The sequence below is a fragment of the Notamacropus eugenii genome, chromosome 5 (genome assembly GCF_028372415.1).
Source record: "Notamacropus eugenii isolate mMacEug1 chromosome 5, mMacEug1.pri_v2, whole genome shotgun sequence".
NCBI classification, from domain to species: domain Eukaryota; kingdom Metazoa; phylum Chordata; class Mammalia; order Diprotodontia; family Macropodidae; genus Notamacropus; species Notamacropus eugenii.
Window position 1 is genome coordinate 436,905,327 of NC_092876.1, and position 20,242 is coordinate 436,925,568.

Here is a 20,242-nt window from a genome sequence, read left to right on the forward strand (position 1 = left end):
AATAGTGCAATCTATTTGGGAAGAGGATTATTTGGCCTTGCTGGTAGCCAAGGATTGCTAGGTTCTTCCAAAAGGGCACGAAAGCACCTTGTATTCACTGCCTAACTTCTAACTCAACAGGTCATTATGGGGGAAACATTTTTGTAAATCTTTAACTGCTATACAAACACAATGCTGTTATTATTATTTTTTATTTTTATTACAGATCTACTCAACATGTGATAATGGGTGCAAATCATTGTAGGTAATGATCTGTGAGGCTATCATGAATAAGCCATATAACCTGCTCTGTGAGTTCTCATGCTGGAGTACAAACCCCAGCAATCACTTAAATGAATGCTCAGATTCATTCACTAAATGACAGTTAAAAAGGACAAGCTAAATACAAACCCTCTTAAGCTCTAAACTATGAGGCAGAAGAAAGCATAAATGACAGAGCTTCAATGTTGTATGAGATTTCACCATGGCACAACAATATTGTATAATCCGTTTATTAGGAAATGGCTCCATTCTTTGATCCCATTCCTCCCCCTCTGCCTTTCCATGGACTAGAATACACTGTTGCTACAAAATATTTTTCCCCCTTGGAAAGAGCCGAAGCATCAAAATGTAGGCTTCTGCAGCTGTGGTGAGTAATCCGTCAGCAGGGAAACCATGACAGCCTGCAGCAGACATGAAAAGAAAAAGAAAAAAATGAAGACACGTCGGAAACAAATGTGGCATGAGAACCAGGTGGAGGGAGGAAAAGGGGTCGGGGATAAAAGTGAGCTTTCTCAAGCAAATTCTAATTCCGACTATGCTTTGTGAAGATGCTGAAACATCTGAAGTGATAAAGGGATGATTCTGCACTACATTTGTTTTTATGCAGATGAGGAAAGGTCGAGAGGGAGCAGACTAGCCTGCCTATACAGGCAACCCATGTGGTTCCTAAGGAATAGTTCTAGGGCTGAATAGAGAAAAAGCAGACAATCGTCCATGAGTGACTTTTGCAACCTTGAGGGCATCTGAGGAATTGGCTGGTGAAGTACTATGGTTCATCACACACCTACTGCTCACCATGGTACTTACTATGGAAGTATAGCCTATGGTCAGTATGAATTGAGGGAAATTTGAGGGGGGTCAATCAAGGACCGACAAAAAGCAAATTTGCTTGGAAATGGCCAATCATCTTGGGTTTGGGTGATCCTATTGTGTATAGAGTGATGGGGCAGACAAATGGCTTGGGTTAGAGGCTTCATCTGAAGTTTTTTAGCCTTGTGATTTCAGACACTATAGTGAGGGTAACAAAAGATGGCACATGTGAAAACATGTGAAAATGTTTAGAAACTGTAAATACGAATGCCAGGTGCAATTCACCAGCACTTACTGTCAGCTTGCCTATGAAAAATTGCAGAGGTAATAGCTGTTCCTCACTCTGCCTCTACTAAACAAGGATTTTGGAAGGCTTATCTCCCAGGCATCTCTTGAATTTTTGTATTCCATCTCTCATATGTACCTATTCCTGACCTGTACACGATTTATCTGGTCATGTCTTGGTTTCACATTTATGTTCCTGTGTTTTCTCTGTAATTGGTTATCCATGTCTTTCTTGGTTTGTAAACTAAGTGGCAGGTTAACTAGGTGGAGCAGCAGAGAGAGAGCCAGGCCTGGAGCCAGGAAAGCCTGAGTTCAAATCCAGACTCAGAGGCTTACTAGTTGTGTGACCCTGGGCAAATCTCTTAACCCTGTTTGCCTCAGTTTCCTAATTCATAAAATGAGCTGGAGAAGGAAATAGCACACCACTCCACTATCTTTGCCAAGAGAACTCTAAATGAGGTCACAAAGAGTCGGACATGACTGAAATGACTGAACAAAAAAATGAATGTTTTTCATTTCAATTCAGAGGAATCACAAGGAGCTAGATGGGTAAGGGATTTTAAAGATGGCTTAATCCAGAATTCATTTGACAAATAAAAAAAAGGGAGAGAAAGGGAAGGAAGAAGCATTTCTATAATGCTTATTATGCATCAGGCACTATGGTAAGCACTTTATAAATATGATCTTATCTGATCCTCATTTGATACTCTGGGAGTTAGGGGCTGTTATCTTATAAGATGGGGAAATTAAGATAGAGAGAGGTTAAGTAACTTGCCCAGGGTCACACAGCTATTGTCTGAGACTGGTTTTGAATTCAAATTTCCCTGACTCCATGCTCAGGTCTCTATCCACTGTGAATTCAGCTGATTGAATCAGAGTTGAGATGCAAATCCATGCTTCCAGAATGCTGTGTTCCTTATAAAATTACATGAGTTCAAATTTTATTTTAAAAATTTAGCAAATATTTAATGTGTGAAAAGCAATGTTTGAGATGCTATAGGAGTGCAGATAAGACACGACTCTTGCCCTCATGGAATTTAATTTAGTATTAAGATAAATTTTTCCTGTTAAGTCATTTTTCAGTTGTGTCCAACTCTTTGTGATTCCATTTGGGGTTTTCTTGGTATTTCTTGGTTTGCCATTTCCTTCTCCAGGTCATTTTTTTGCAGATGAGGAAACTGAGGCAAACAGGATTAACTGACTTGCCCAAGGTCCCAGACCTAGTAAGTGTCTAAAGCCAGATTTGAATTCAGGAAGAGGAGTCTTCCTGACTCCAGGTCAAGTACTCTATCCACTGTTCCACCTCGCTGCCATAAAATATAATCACAAATATGATATATAATAATATAAAATATCACATTACAAATACATTCGAGTGGTATACAACAAAGAAGTAGGTGAGAGCATTATATAGTGAAATAACTCTTGAATTCAAAATCTGTGAACCCACATTTAGATCTCAGCTTTTCTACTTATTACCCATATTACTTTGGACAAGTAATTTAATCTTTCTCTCTTCATCTATAGAGACAGGTAGGTGGCACAGTGGATAGAACACGGGACCTGGAATCAAGAAGACTCATCTTCCTGAGTTCAAATCTGGCCTCAGAGACTTAGTAGCTATGAGACCCTAGACAAGTCACTTAACCATGTTTGCCTCAGTTTCTTCATCTGTAAAAAATGATTTGGAGAAGGAAATGGCAAACTTCTATCTTTGCTCAGAAAACCCTAAATGAGGTCATGGAGAGTTGGGCATGACTGAAAAATAAGTTCATTTGTAAATGAAGGATTTACAAATGACAGGATTGGAGCAGATGATCCCAGTGGTCCTTCATCATTCCATATCCTAGGGTTATAGCTCCAGTTTGGGGAAACATCTTTGAGGTCATCTAGTCTAGCCCTTTTATTTTACCGATGATTAAACTGAGGCCCAGAAAAGTTAAATGAGTTCCTGAAAGTGACACAGTGAATGGAAGAGACAAAATTTGAACTCATCCTTGTGGACTCCAAGTTCATCACTCTTTTCTTGCAACACACTCCAAAAATACTGAATGTAGGATTAGGAAAGACTTCACAGAGGAGATATTTTATTAAAATGGCAATAATACTTAAGGGACAATATATTTAAAGTATTAGCATGAGTTGACTATTTTGTGGATGACCTGCCTATCTAGCACATTATGTGAAATTTATAACCTCTTTTTATTAGTCCCAGGAATCACATCAAATATTTTTTAATGGCTTCAGAAATGAGCCTTTAGGGAGTTCTATAAAATGTGACTGATTTTCTCTACTACATTGCTATGTGTTTTTGGCATCCATATTGGAATGCTTTCTGGAATCAGACTTCCACTGGGTCATTCAGTTACCTTCTGCTTCATGGTCACAGCAAAATCTGCTGGCAAGGAAACAAACCCATCTGAGGGTTCTGTCAAGACTGCTGACTCTGCCCTGTTCTATCCCTCAGGGACACAGAGATACTATCTTCCTTGGCAACATCCCTCATGGCTGGGAAAAGCCAAATAATCTCAAAGAGTAAAGAGATGTGTTATGCTTTACAGCAATGAATGTCAAACTAAACTAGAAATGGGGGTCACTAATTCAAACACAATGATCCCTGTGGGGCTATATACTGACTCATTTAAAATGGCATTATCCATGTTTTATTATATTTTTATTTTACTTATGTTTTGTTCAATATTTTATTCAGTATTTCCCAATTACATTTTGGTATGGTTTGGCCTGCACTCAGGAATGTTGTGGGCTACATGTGGTTCATAGGCCATGTGTCTGATATCTCTGGTTTAGAGAACAAGTTTATTATTTGGGTTAATTAACCACTTTGAGATGGGTATAGTCTTTTTCATTAGATCACAGATTTGGGGCTGGAACTTAAAGATCCTTAGATCAACCCTGACATTTCATGCATGTGGAAAATATAGATGAGGCCCAGCAAAGGGAAAGACTTTGGCCAAGATTACATAGGAGGGACAGACAGAGTTTGGATTTGAATCCATAATCTCTGGTTGCAAACCCAGTGATAGTTCCATTCCACCATATTGGCAGGGACATTGTCAAAGAGTCAGAGTTCTTCATTGTACAAGAAAAAACTGTCAGTTTTCATGCCTCAAATGACCCTAGAGATTTGTTAAACTGAGGACTATATGTCTGTTAGAATATGGAATAGCTATTGATCAATAAAATTGCATTGCTTGTACGTACCCACAAACACACACACACACACACACACACACACACACACACACACATACACTGTTATGGATGGAGTAAATCAGTTTACAATGCAGTGAAATGAATGTGCCCAATCATGCCCGGCTATGAAACTATCCAGGGTGATGAAAGTCAGCATTTTTGCTTTAAAAGCAATTACAAGCACTTGAAAATCAGTTCTTCACCATCTTTTTACAAAACATCATGTGTTAACGGTGAGAGGTAGCTCAGCACAGGGACTCAGGCTGAAATTTCCCTTCTATTTTTTTCTACTGTTCAAATGAGAATACATGCAGAGCTTGCCTTTATAGAGAAGCTAGAATTGGGCCCTTGGAATATTACCTATAAATTTTTAGCAAAAATGATGGTTTTGTGTATGAGGACTGAGAAGAATCAGGTGGGCAATGTTTTCTCTCAAGTGTAATTAACTAAAATATTTTTAATGCAATAGGACTTTAATGTTATTTCTCCTGCTAAAAATGGTCAAACTCCATATAAATATTATTGTAGTAAGCTTTGTTATTCTCCAGAATTCCTAAGGAAGACAAAGTTACAAAATCATTAAGGCCTTATCATCATTGGTGTTCCAATTATTTTCTGACAAAAATAGAAGCTTTTATTACTTCTTGTATTATAGAGCTAATATGGTTAGGTCACATTTTTTTTTTTGGAATTGAGATAATTGTCTGTGTCTGAGACTAGTAAGAAGAAAAGATTATCCTTATTTTCTAGTCATAAATTTAGAACTTTAAAATACCAATATTCTCCCTTTCATGCAAAGGCACGCAGAATTTAATTCCAAAAAGAGGTAAAGTAGGGCAAATTGAGTATTTACTGTATCTTGAGTAAGTCATTAGGATGAGAAAAACAACATAGTATATGGTGCAAGGGTTCCTAATTTTTTTGTGTGTTATGGACCTCTTTGATAGCTTGGTGAAGCCTTTGAGCACCTAAATGGAATGTTTTCAAGTGTGTAAATAATATACCTAGGAAGGCAATGGAAATCAATACAGCGAAATTGACGATGTTATTTTTTTTCCATCCAAGTTCATAGAACCCCTGCCCTCACCCTGAAATCTATCTACAGATCTATGGATAGCATCAGAACTCCTGATACTATATTGGACTTGAAGTAAGACTTGGGTTCCAATCTTGCTTCTGACGCTTAGTAGAGATAGTATGTGACTGTGGGTAAATCGCTTAATCTCATCAACCCTTAGGCTAAAATCAATTTAGTTCTTACCATGATTGTCCATTTCCTGTTTTCAGCTTCTGGAAATACGAGCGATTTTGGACAATAAAATACTTCATCATCAACTTCTTCTGGTTTTCTGGGCAAGCAATGTAAAAATGTCCAGTTGGAAGCAGCAGCTCCAGCCATCTAAGGGGAAAAACATGGTGGAAATAGTACATCAGAATTGAGTGCACTTTGGCTTTTCCTTTACATAAGAAAAAAATTACATTTTTACCATCTCTCCCAAATTCAGAATTGCTGCTTTCCAAATGAGATTTATATTTCCCTATTAATTTAATTCCAAGTTCAAGACATTTTTTTCTGAGTCTCCAGAAATACTGATAGATTGGCATGGAAAAGGACATTTCATTCATTCACTCACTCACACACACACATCATTAAGCCAAATTTAAAATACAGAAAAAGGTGAAAAGGGTGTTTATCTAGGAATTAAGGGACCATAATACTGGAAAACAATTACATTTATATTTCAAAATAATTGGTTTCCTTATAATCCTACACATTTTATTTTATGTATTTAATAGCTATTATTTTCAGGAGGGATTTCATCAGTCTGACAAAGGGGTTCATGATGCAAAAAAGGTGAAGATTCCCAGTTCTAGAACCAAGAGGACATTGTACACAGTAGGAGCAATATTGTATGATGATCAATTATGAGTGATAAAGTTATTCTCAGTGATACAATGATCCAAGGTAATTCCAAAGCACTCATGATGAAAAATGCTCTCCACTTGCACAGAAAGATCTGATGGAGTCTGAATGCAGATTTAAGCATACTTTTTCCTAGCTTTCTTTATTTTTCTTGTTAGTTTTGTCTGTGTTTTCTTTTACAACATAACTTACAGGGAAATATGTTTTGCATGACTGCACATGTATAGTCTATATCAAATTGTTTGCCTTTTCAATGGGGGTGAAGAACTGAAAATTTGAAGAAAAGGAATGTTAAAATTGTTTTTATGTGTAATTAGGGGAAAATAAAATATTAAAATAAAAATAACCCCGGCTTTAGTTGTATAATCTTTTGATCTTATGCTGCAGCTCTATTTACCTGTGTAACCTTGAACAAGTTATTTAACTTCTAAGGGTCCCAATTTCCTTGTCCATAAAAAGAGGAGATTGTTTTAGATAACATCTGAGATCTAGCTCAGAGCTAAATCTAGGATCCCATGCTGATTCCTTCTAGGGAGATCCCTTCACCAAACTTGGCATTGGATTTCCTTCGAGATCTTTAGGGAATACCCCAAGATTAGATCAGGAGTGCAACAGAAGGTATTCTAGTTCCTAACATGATCCTAGAATAATCCATTTTGGTCCGCAAGTATTTAAGAAAGCAGACATAATACAGAATAAGAATAAAATGAAAGAAAAATTACATGGAATTATATGGCTGCAAAAGTGCCACTGATGTATTTTTTTCAGTCTCCTAATGCCTTCTAATGACACTTTTTAATAATTATGAAAATTCTCTCTACAGTCTCAACCCCAGCTTTGCCATATCCATCACAAAAATCTCTTTGCAAACGGTACAATTAAACTAAGAGGGACAAAGAGTTATTTGTATAGAGGAGAAAGACACCCTGTTCTACCCAAAGTGAAGGAGTAATTTTCCAGTTCTTGCCTTTATCAATGAATTAATGAACCTATAGACAAACATTGATTCGTACCTTCATTGTTATCTGGTAACCTTGAAAGTCTTGTAGCCTCTTGCTCTTCTCTTCCTCTTGTCCCATGCTTATCCACGTGTCTGTAATTAACACGTTGCTCCCTTGTGCTGCTTCCATTGGATCAAAAGTCAGGGACAACTTGGTACCATGCTAGCATAGATGAATGAGCAGATTAGTTAGCAGTCCTTGAAATGGGAAGACAAGATTGATAGACAGATATGGATACACACATAGATAAAAATACAGATGCTGATATAGATATAGAAACAAATATAGATACAGAAATAGAGATACAGATACGATTTAGATACAGACACAGAGATAAAAATATAGATACACTTATAGATTTATATACAGATATAGATATAGATACAGATATAGTTATGTGAGTCCATCATACCTCTTTAGCATATTGCTCTGCTAGCTTGGTGATACCAGGATCTGGTTCATAGCCCTGTCAAAAAATAGATTAAACTATTAATTTGCATCTGTGAATGTGTGTGTGTGTGTGTGTGTGTGTGTGACACATGGGTTTCCTAAAGGACTCATCTTTCAATGGAGTAAGGATTAAAACAAATTATGCAGCAAAGTAAATGCCTACCTCAACAATAACATATTTCATGATTCTTTTGAACAAGGTGAGCAAACATAATGGTCCAGCTCTTCCCAATAGGATGAAATGGAATTAACTCTTTGTAGGAAAGAAGTGTGAACTGTGCTTTTGATGCTACAAATTGCCACTTTTTGTACTTATGATTATTAAGGGGCACTTAGGTGGTGCAGTTGATAGAGTACTGGGTCTGGAATCAGGGAGACCTGAGTAGTTCAAATCCGATCAGACACTTACTAGTGATATGTGATTCTGGGCAAGTTACTTAACCCTGTTTGTCTCAGTACCTCATTTGTAAAATGAGCTAGAAAAGGAAATGATAAACAACTCTAGTATCTGATCAACAACTACAAATAGTTATTAAAACACTTGATGACTTTAAGATAAATACAAGTAACCTGGCCATTTCTAATATATAAGATACTATAGTTTTAGATTTTCTAACCTTGATGTTGCTTCTAAATTATTTTTAAAATGAGCTGGTTCTCCCACATCCTCTTAATAATTGTGCCACTTAAATTGATATGACAAACATTTTGCTTTTTTCTTACTAGCTTGTGATAATCTTTTCCCCTCTTAAAACCTCCACAAGTTGAAAGGTTTGCTTAATTCTCCAGTCTGATTCTAGACTACGTTTCAAAATAAATTTGTTTATTTTTGTTTAGTAACAAAGGTGATAATGGTGATTGGGAAGTGGACACAAAACAGTTATGGAGATTCCCATCAATAAATGACCATGTTGAAGGGGGTGGAATTGAAAAAGTTCCTAAAAGTTGAGAAGTAGAATGAAGTCCTCCAATGCTGCCATCACACTAATGTAGGCTGTCACTACTTCATTGCTGTTTAATTGTGTTCAATTCTTTGTGATCCAATTAAGAGTTTTCATGGCAAAGACATTGGAGTAGTTTGCAATTTTCTTTTCCAGTTTATTTTATGGATGAGGAAACTGAGGCAAATAGTTAAGTGACTTGTCTAGGTTCATACAGCTAATAAGTGTCTGAGACCAGATTTGAACTCAGAAAGAGAAGTCTCCTACTGTGCCACTTGGTTGCCTCTGTCATCGCCTCATACCTAAATTATTGGTCTCTCTGCCTTAAGACTCTTCCCCACTCTAATCAGTCCATCCTCCATTCAAGGGCCTTAAGTAATCTTCCTAAAGCTTAGGTCTGATCTCATCCACCCCTTCCCATCTCAAACCCCTCTCCCCCCCTACATAACTCCAAAGACTCCCTATCACTTCCAAGATCAGATACAAAACCCTGTCTTTGGCAATCAAAGTCTTTCACACCCTGGGCTCTTCTTGTCCATTAAATTGTGAGCTCTTTGAGAACAGGAACTGTCTTTTGCCCCTTTTACCCCCTATTGTCAACACTTAGCATAGTGCCTGACACATAGCAGGCATTTAATAAAAGTTGATTGACAGACTCACCTTTTCAGTCTTCTTGCCCCTGTATCTTCTCCTCCCACCCCCTCTGCACCCTCACATGCTCTTCCCTTCAGGGACCCTGGCCTCATTACTGTTCTTTGCATGGGATGCTCCATCTCCTGATTCCAAGCATTTTCATTTGTTAACCCCCATGCCTGGAATCCCATCTCAATCTCTTGGCTTCTTGGCCTCCTTCAAGTCACAGATAAATTCTCACCCTCTATATACCAATGTCTTTCTTCTGTTGATTATATCCAATTTATCCCAGATATAGATTTTCATACTTGTTTATGTGTTGTTTCCTTATTAGACTCTGAGCCCCTCAAGAGCAGGGACTGTGTTTTGCCTTTCTGAATATGGCTAGGGCATAGCCAAGTGCCTGGCACAGAGTAGGCACTTAATAAAATGCTCATTGACTGACGGATCATTTCCAAGAGGAGAATCAATAGGTGTTCCAAGAACAGCTGAAGAGGTTTGAAGATAAAAGAAACCACCCAACACAGGGAGGTTCAGAGCACAATCAAAAATGGAAGTTCTCATTCTTTGTCTTAGAAAGCTGAAGTCTTTACTGGCCCTTGTATGCAGAGGAAGGTCACCAGATGAAGACCGATTATCAAGCTCATGTCAGTTAAACTTTGCCATATTTACAATAATATAAAAATTGCTTTCAACTGCAGATTAGGGCAAAGTTTTAGGAAGGATAGGATGTGGACTGGACCTGGGATTTCATTGAGATAGGGAACTCCAAGGGGAGGATACTTCCCCCTACTGATATAAGTCAGCACATTCCCAGCAAGTTAGGGTATTAGAGAGTCCCCTACAACATTGGAAGGTTAATAATAATGATAATGATAACAGTAATCATTGTTATATAATTATCATATAGTACATAGTTATAGTAATAATGGGAAGCAATTATACAGCCTTTAACATCTACAAAGGACTTCACAAATATTAACTTAACTGAGCGTCACATAACTTTGAGAGGTTGGTGCTTTCATTATCCCCATTTTAGAGATGAAGAAACTGAGGCAAGCAAAGATTAAGTGATTTGTCATGGGTCACCCAGCCAGTAAAGGGGCAGCTAAGTGCTGCAGTGGATAGAGTGGTGGACTTGGAATCAGGAAGACTCATCTTTGTGAGTTCAAATCTGGTCTCAGACACTTACCAGCTGTGTGATCCTGGACATCATTTAACCCTGTTTGACTCAGTTTCCTCATCTGTAAAATGAGCTGGGGAAGGAAATGTTAAACCACTCCAGTATCTTTGCAAAGAAAACCTCAAATGGGGTCATGAAGAGTCAGACACAACTGAAAATGACTGAACAGCAACACCCAGCTAGGATGAACCAGGGGCAGAACTTGAACTCGGATCTTTCTGGCTTTGAGGGTGCTTCTCTGTCCCCTAACAAAATGATTTTTTAAATTGCTTTGCTTTTCAACGTAAGCTATGCTAAGTTGGAGTGATGCAGGGAGGTAGATTAATTGTAGCTATAGAGGCCTTTCAGTATTTGGTAAGGCAATAAATCCTCTGGCTTTATCTTTAAAGAAAGCAGAACTTGCAGATTTATGGAGCCATTCCAGCAGTATTTGAATTTGCAGGGATTAAAAAAATAACAACACAGCAACAACTGCCAAAATTCCTGGCCAAAGATTTAGCTAGTTTTTAATGCTCTTTATCATTTTGATGAGTTTCTGCCTCAGGACAGTGCTGGAATTATTTTTAATACTGGATTTTTTTCCTTTTAATAGTAATGAAAGACCTTTGACATCCAATGAAATGTTTAAACTCTAATTTTTCCAAATAAAGCATTTTATAAATTTATCCATGAGTATAAATGTTACATATGAACATTCTGTCAATAAAAACAAACCTAATAGTTAATCTTGCACATAAGCAATAGTTTTCTTCCAAGGATTTTTAAATGAGTTTTATTTTTTCCTTCATGTTGAATGTGGGCATTATCCTTACTGCTTCCATATATCCTTGCCCCCTGCTTCCCTTTTTTGATTTGCAAAGCAAATTATACCATTTATCTGAATTTATGTGGGTAGGACAGGGAGCATCAGCTAGATACTTCCCAAATCTGCATTGACTGTGAAGTTTCCAACAGATGTATTTCTCATTTCATCTGGATAGAGTGCCTGACCTGGAGTCAGAAAGACCTGAGTTAAAATCTGACCTTACCATCTGTGTGACCCTGGGCAAGTCATTTGACCCTGTTTGACTCAGTTTCCTCATCTGTAAATTGGACTAGAAACGGAAATGGCAAACCAGTACAGTATCTTTGCCAAGAAAACCCCAAATGGGGTCACAAAGAGTCAGATATAACTGAAATGACTGAACGACAATAAGTTGTCATTACTGCACTGGCCCAGTTAGTGCAGAAATGATAGTGAGAGAGGATGAGGCAAGTAGAGGATGAGACACAGGAACTTGTTTTTATCTTTTTGCAATTTCAACTGTTGTACAATTACTTACATTTCACATTTTCTGTCGTGTGACAATGTCTGGAACTAAAGAAAGAATGATGAATTTCTATTTTCGGTAGAACAATGGGAACTTATTTTTTAACTTATTTTTTTATAACACAGTAGGAGGTGGCAAAGGTTTTAGCTATATGGCGGCTAATTTATGTAGCTTGGCAGGGAACCAATTCATGTATCCAGTATAGACAGCAGTGCTAGTGGGGGAAATGGCTGTACTGTATTACTTTTAAACTTTGTTTCCTTTGCCAACTTAGTAAACGTTTCTTAGAAAAGAACTATGTGAAAAGCATTCTGCAAGGACCCAAAGGAAAAAATGAAAGTCAGGTTCTGCTTTTAACGTGCTTCAGGGACATAAAAGAAAAGATATGGGTTAGGATGTGGTGCCTAATCTAAAAACCTTGAAAGAAGCTCAGAATTCTAGGAGGCAGAGGTCAGTCAGTACTGCATTTATGAAGTACCTCAAAGGGTAAGGTCTGGGGATACAAAAAAAGCAAAAAACAAAAACAAATAATAAGGACCCCCTCCCTGAAAAATAAAGCCCAGTCCCTGAAGGAGCTCACAGTCTAATGGCAGAGTCAACTTATGTACAAACAATTTATTACGAACAAGTTACATACAAGATAAATTGGGAATGAAAGGGGGGTGGCAGTGGTAGAGCAGCTAAAACTAAGGAGACCTGGAGAAGAATTCTTGCAGAGGGTAGAACTTTAGCTGACTTGAAAGGAGTCAGGGAAGCCAGGACGCAGAGATGAAGGGCATTCCAGGCATCAGGGACAGACGGTGAAAACATTTGGAATCGTGTAGATGAACTATCTCTCATATATCAAACCGTGTCATGTGCAAGGAGCAAGAAGGAGGGGTCACTGGATGGAAGAAGATGTTAGCAGGGTTAGGGAGGAGGGGAATAAGATATAAGAAGGCTAGAAATTAGGAAGAGGTTACGAAGGGCTTTGAAAGCCAAAGGATTTAATACCCATGTTGTGGGACTGGGTGACTAGAAAGTTTGTGGTACCCTCAACAGTAATGGGGAAGCTAGGAAATGGGGAGCGTTTGAGGGCGAGAAATAATTCACACCCAGGCCTCTGTTTGATACTTGATACCTAGAGATAACAGGGAGTCACAGTTTATTGAGTTTGTGTGGATGTGTGTGTGTATGTGTGCATGTGCGTGTGTATGTGCATGTGTGTGCGTGTGTGTGTGTGGTGGGTGATATGATATGATCAGACTTGCACTTTAGGAAGATCATCCCAGTCACTAAGTAGAGGAGGGGGTGAGCTGATTAAGACCTGCACCAACGTAGTGGCAGAATCAGGACAGAAGGGAAGACATATGAGCCATATTACAAAAGTGGAAATGAGATACTTTATTGGATATGGGGGTGAAAGAAGGAGAAATCAAGGATGGTACCTAGATTGCAGGGGTGGGTGATGAGGAGGTTAGAAGTAACCCCATCAGTAGTAGAGAAGTTAGGAAGAGGAGAGAGTTCTGGAGGGAGCAGGGGATGATAATTCACACCCAGGCCATCTGATTCCAAGCCTAGCTGTCTTTGCACTTCACTACTTTTCTTTCCCCTGGATAAAATGATGCAATCCACTTGCCTCCATTATATGTCTTACATGGCTTTCCATGATCCTTGCGGGTACCCTACAGTTCATGCAGTCCATCTATAGTTCCTCTCTCTCTCTCTCTCTCTCTCTCTCTCTCTCTCTCTCTCTCTCTCTCTCTCTCTCTCTCTCTCTCTCTCTCTCCTAATTCAATGGATCACCCATTGAACCCATTGGTAACGGGCAGGTTGGCATAGTAATAATACCTAAAATTTGTATAATGCCTTAAGACTTGAAAAGAGTTTTACAAATCTCTCATTTGATCTTCAAAATAACCTTGGGAGATAGGTGCTATTTATATCCACATTTTACTAATGCACAAACTGAGGCATCAGCTAGTAAGTGTCTGAAGATAAATTTGAACTCAGCTTTTCCTGACTGCAGGCTCTATGTGCCACACCACCTAACTGCATCTGTTGTGGATAGAGAGCTGAAGTATAGTCAGAAAACTGGAATTTAAATCCTGCCTCAGCCACCAGTAATGTGATCATGTGTGCAAGTCCCTTAGAATTTCAGAGACTCAGTTTTTTCATCTGTAAAAGAAGGATAATACAATTTTAGACTCTACCAACTTTACAGAGATGTTGTAAAGAAAGTGCTTTTTTTGGCAAGACAGTGATACATAGATGTGAATTGTTATTATTTAACTACACGTTGTTATTATGTTTATTTCCAATACAGATTTGAATCATAGGACTGCATGATTTGGGAGTTAGATGAGACCACAGAGATCATTTCCTCAACGTCTTCATGCAGGGCTTACAAGAATATAAACGGCTGAAATGATATTTAAGTAGGTGCTATTACTATCCTAATTTTATTGATACAGAAACTGAGGCATCAGCTAGTAAGTGTCTGAGGTCAGATTTGAACTCAGGTCTTCCTGACTCCAGACCCAGTACTCTATCCACTGAGTCACCTAGCTACCTCAATGTTGTTTTAGGAAAACTAATTATCCTCCCCTCCCATTACCAGACATCTTTTCCTACCTTGGGTGTAGCCACCTGCAGATTCATTCCAAATTTAGCGGCACTCATCATGATGGAGTGAAGGATATTGTTTCCATCACCAATCCAGCTGAGCGTAAGCCCTTTCAGATAACCATAATGCTCCTGTAAAACAAGTGATATAAGTAATAGACTATGGCCAGGAGGAGACAAAAGGAAACCCACCAATTTGAAATGCTGGGTTTCCTTCTCTTCCTTCACCCCTCCCCCTGAAAACAGAAGAAACATTTCTAGCTCAGATCTTAGCCACTTGGTACAAGATAACTGTCCACATCCATATCATGATCCATAATCTAAAATGTCATTTCAAATTTTAAGAATCCATGATATAGGTATTCACTCTACTACTGCAGATCGCAGCCTTTCTGTGCTGTAGTTGAAGGTTACACCATTTGCCATGGCAGATAACTTATCACTTTGCAGACAACCTATCAGTGAGCCTTTCTGAGACAACAGACATACAACATATAGTCCATATTGGAAGTATTTTTAGCTTGGAAGGATAGCTGTTGATAATCTCTGAAAACCAGGGTTACTTTCACATCTTAAATTAAAAAGAAAAGTTACATCACAAATTTATTATTTTACTATTCCTGGTGGAAAAGGAGTCACTATTTAAACTATTTCCACAGTCTGAACCTTTCACAAGATCTTTTCCACTCCAGATAATGACTTAATGTGCTTCTTTGCACCCTGGAGAATCATGGTATCCAAGCACAATCCATCACGGTTCAATTAGATTTGGATAAATACCCTCTCTTCTTACAGTAATAGCCCCATTACCTGATAGTGACTAATAAGAGGGTTGTGTATTTTTTCCCCATCTCAAACCTCAAACTTGTTTTTCATGCTATTTCAATTGATTTTATGAGATAGGGTATTAACCACATCTAGAAATCTTTACATTCATATCCTTTTACCCAGAGATTCTACTGGCAGGCATATACTCCAAGGAAATTATTGACAAAAAGAAAGGCTCCATGGGCATCAAGATATTTCTACCAGCACTTTTTGTGGTAGCAAAGAACTGGAATCAAAGTGTTGGTGTTGTTCAATTATTTCAGTCACGTCTGACCCTTTTTGGGGTTTTCTTGACAAAGATACTGGAGTGGTCTGCCATTTCCTTCTCCAACTCATTTTACAGATGAAGAAATAGAGGGAAACAGGGTTAAGTGAATTGCCCAGGATCACATAGCCAAGTACGTGTCTGAAGCCAGATTTGAACTCAGGAAGATGAGTCTTCTCAACTCCAGGCCCAACACTCTGTACACTATGGTGCCACCTAGTTGCGTCTCAACCAAAGCAGATACTCAACAACTGGGAAGTGGCCAACCACATTGTGGTACATGTGTGTAATATAATAATTATTGTGTTGTAAGAAATGATGACTCTGTGAGGCATGGACTTACAAGAACTGATGCAAAGTGAAGCAAGTGAAACCAAGAAAATATTCAAAATGACCACAGCAATGAACTTCAAAAGAAAATAGTAGCTATAGAACAATAATTTTTTAAAAAAAGTTTTACAAAATTTCAAAGAAACAAGCTTGTCTCCAAAGAAAAAATACAACAGGTCACCTCCCCTCTCTTTTGCGTAGGTGGGGGATCAAGGAGTGTGAAACACTGCTTATAATACAAGATTTATGTATGCTGATTGGTTTGTTGAACTTCTCTTCTTTTTAAAAAAGTTATTAGTTGTAAAAGATTGCTCTTTGGAAGAGAGAGGATTGGGGAGTAAAGGGGAAAATCAAGGTGATGTAAAAATAAAAACTGTCATTAAAAATCGAGAAGTGACTCGATTCTCCTAAATCCCCTTAGCTTTAACTGAGCATCACTTATTTCTCCTAAACAATAGCACACACTTCTGTTGACCATTAGCAGGCTCAGCAAGAGCCATTATTGGCTGGTTCAAAGCTGGCTGGTCCAAAGATGCATCACTTGGCTGTTCAGGGACACTGGTGAAAAGGAAAAAGAGTGGGATCTTTTCCCAACATTTTTACATACCCTATCACTCTCTGTTCACATTAGCACAAAATTCAAGCAGAGAGCCTTGCTGTACACAGGGCATAAACTTATACTATTTTTATTTCTCAAAAATAAGTGGAACTTATTCAAGTCTTAATAGAAGGGCATAACCCAGGTCAGTTTAATGACAGGTATATCTGCTGACTGGCTTTATACATATAAGACTAACCACCTATATGGTGTAATTTTTTTTTTTAACATTTATATTGTGTTTTCTTGTGCCAGGCAGTTTGCTAAGCACCTGACAAATATTATCTCATCTGATCTTCACAACAACCCCGAGAGGTAAGTGCTATTCTTATCCCCATTTTACAATTAAGAAAAGAGAGGCCAACAAGGTTAAGTGACTTGCCTAAACTCATACAGCTAGTAAGTTCCTGAGATCAGATTTGAACTCAGGTCTTCCTGACTTCAGGTCCAACGCTCTATCCACTGCACCACCTGCAGCGATCCCTTGCTTGAAATTATATCCTCAACAGCTTACAATGAATGCCTATCATTTTACACTAGAACTGTACATCTTTGCAATAAGCTCTTGTGTTTTCAGAAATGTTCATTAAAGTACAAATAGCCCAAAGGAAGCTAATGTACTCCTCCATAGTCAGTCATTAGGTCACAGGATCCTGAGGAGATGGAGCATCAGACAACTAAATTGGTATTAAGAAAACTGTGCGATAGTAGGTCCAGGGAAGGCCTCCACTGTACCCTGTAATGGGAGTCAGGGGCACCTAGAAGTACTCAGCACCTAGACGGGCAGCAGTAGAGATGACAGAAATGGAGACAAGAGGAAGCCCGGGGTAAACTTCAAGTACACTACATATGTGCACAGAGTTTTTCCTCTCTTCATTGACTAAATAAATCCTACAAGGGGAACTTTTGCTTCATTCCACTTGGAAGTCATCTTAGCAGGCCACGAGTAATCAGAGAAGTATTTCAGGATTTTTCCAGCTGTTACATGTCTAGAAACAAGTGGCTGCTATGAATCAGATGCATTTTAAGATTCAGAGAGATGGGCCACCCCCTTAAAGTATGTTAATTGCACCATTCCAGAGTCATTTTAACTTGCTTCAAAAATAAATTTCACAAAAGGGCTGACATCTTATCTATGTTTCCTTCCAAGCATGGCGTCAGATTGGATAGAATGCCCATATTAACACCACCATCTGTTCAAGGACTATAGATTTAGAGCTATAAGGGATGTTGAAAATCATCATATCCAACCATTTTACAAATGAGGAAATTCAAGTTAAGTGTCTTGCCTAAGGTCACAGAAGTATCAGGGCCAGGATTCAAACTCCGCTCCTCCAGATCCAGCATTGTACTATGCTTGTATTCAACCCAAGCAGTCAAATATTTTTAGATCCTCATTAGCAAAATCAAAGAATTTCCCCCCAGAATGACATTAATACAAAGCAATTGTTTATTGGAATTTGAATTATCTTTTTTTGGGGGGTTGTATCTGAAGGGTGGGGGATGAAAGCCACCACCAAGGTTCTTTTCAAACTAGGGCAAGGGTTCTTGACCTGGAATCTGTGAACTTGGGTTTGTTGTGTTTTCCTTTCTTTAATTTTTTTATAAATGTATTTCAACATAAATTGTTTTGTAATCCTAGATATTTATTTCAAGTGATTGAGAAATAATTCATCTGAAGGCTGCAAAAAGAAATATTTTTAAAAACAGCATACCTGGAGAGTGAGGTAATCAGCCAGAATTTGGATAGGATGATACATCTCTGACAACCCGTTGACTATTGGTACTGAAGCTTCTTTGGCCAAGTGGTCCAAATCAGAGTGTTTATATACACGAGCCAGAATGGCATCTGTCATGCTAGACAACACTCTATAGGTAGCAAATATAAAAGTTAAATAAATGAAAGGCATTCTAATACATAAGGAACGTAATGAGAAGTAATGAGAACCAGAGGAGCCACTTAACAGTATAGCAGCAAGTCTTGTCTTAAGATGTTTAAAAGTTGCAAGGATAAAAGGCAACTTACTCCATGAACAGTCTCATTTTGCTCAACAGAACATGATTTTGTTCTGACACATGGCTGTGAAGTAGATTAAAGTAGATTGCTGGCACAGCAAACAAGATAATAATTGATCACTTATAAAAGAGAAGAAACATCCAGACACCAACAAAGCCAAGGAATTTGAAGAGATAGAAGGGGCAACCTTTTAACAGAAAAAAACAAAAAACAAAGAAATACACAATAGGGACCACTGAATATCGCTATATTGACATATAGCTGCTACGTTTGATTTAAGTTATCACGCCAATGAATATATAATTCTATTTCAAATGAAACCTAGGGCTGCTACTGAATATGGAAGAAGTCTCTCTTCTAACTTCTGCAGACAAAATGATTATTAGCACCAAAGGTTCCTTCTGGAAAGGAAATAATGAGAAATAATGAAAATGAACTTTAATTGAACCATGGCCATAAATACAGCCTGTCAGGAAAGCTGAACAAAAATCCATCTCCATTGTTTTCAAAAGCCATGTGAAATCTCATTTTTTTTTACACACACACACACACACACACACACACACACACACACAAATAATAGCAAATAACAGTACTCTAAATAACACAAGTCTCAAGCCAGCCCTCAAAAGCCTACTTAATTCATTAAGAACTTTGGAGCATAGCAGTAATACTAACTGCCATATTTCCTAATGATCCTGGGAAAAATGTACTTGGGATTGCATCTTGGCATGACAAGAATGCACATCCCTGCCTAGCAACTCCTTTCATCCCCTATCATTCATTGTCAAGCAATGGAAATGGGAACTATTCCAACCCCAAGGAGGTAGTAGTAATTCCCATTCTAGGGGGCCAGAAGTTGAGGGGAATCAAAAGTTCCTCTTTCTTATATCCCAAGAGTTACTCCAGTAAATCAATAAACATTTATTTAGTGTTTACTATGATCCTGGCATTGTGCCAAGCACTCGGGCTGCAAACAAGATGCAAAAGACTGTCCCTGCTCTCAATGAGTTTACAGTCTGATGAAGAGGAAAACCAACCAATCCATACTTTCAAACAAGCTATTCGCTATCCTGTTAGACTTACCAGTAATTCCATTCTATTTCTTCTAAGGTTTCTAGGAATTATATCAATTTCTGTGAAATAACAAACACTATAATAACAAACTAAAATATAGTTCCCATATAGATACTCCACCACATGAAAGGTGACCACTTCAATTTCGCCTACTTTAAAGCTTTTGTATTGTACATCCATGATTCAAACTCTGTGAAGCAGTGGCATAGGACTGGGTTGATAGACAGCTCTGGAAAGAGTCCAGAACAGCTTTCTAAGATGCTTTAACATTTGCCCCTCAGAAGCTCCCAACCCCCTAAAAAAAAAGACCGTTATGAGTAAACGGATACCCTCCCCAACTACAACTAACTGGTCATTTGGCCATTTTTGAATTATGTAAAATTAATTATACTGCAAATATGTATAGTCTACTCTACATAAGAGGTACACTGCATCTAGTATATTGATGATCTCCCCAAACAAGAAAACTTAATGATATTTATTCACATGTGGACAAATGATATTTTGGGGAA

The 20,242-nt window shown here is 38.1% G+C and overlaps 1 protein-coding gene across 1 annotated transcript in view; it reads right to left on the reverse strand.

The window, feature by feature from the left end:
• Positions 1 to 475: 475 nt before the first annotated feature.
• Positions 476 to 20,242, reverse strand: part of OTC (ornithine transcarbamylase) — a 67,045-nt gene continuing 47,278 nt past the window's right edge. The window contains exons 5-10 of the mRNA XM_072615172.1: positions 18,352 to 18,505; positions 14,625 to 14,747; positions 7,907 to 7,960; positions 7,507 to 7,656; positions 5,831 to 5,968; positions 476 to 662 (exon numbers count right to left, since the gene is read on the reverse strand). Coding sequence (XP_072471273.1) covers positions 603 to 662; positions 5,831 to 5,968; positions 7,507 to 7,656; positions 7,907 to 7,960; positions 14,625 to 14,747; positions 18,352 to 18,505 — 679 coding nt within the window. The 3' untranslated portion in view covers positions 476 to 602. The remainder of the gene's footprint in view (positions 663 to 5,830; positions 5,969 to 7,506; positions 7,657 to 7,906; positions 7,961 to 14,624; positions 14,748 to 18,351; positions 18,506 to 20,242) is intronic.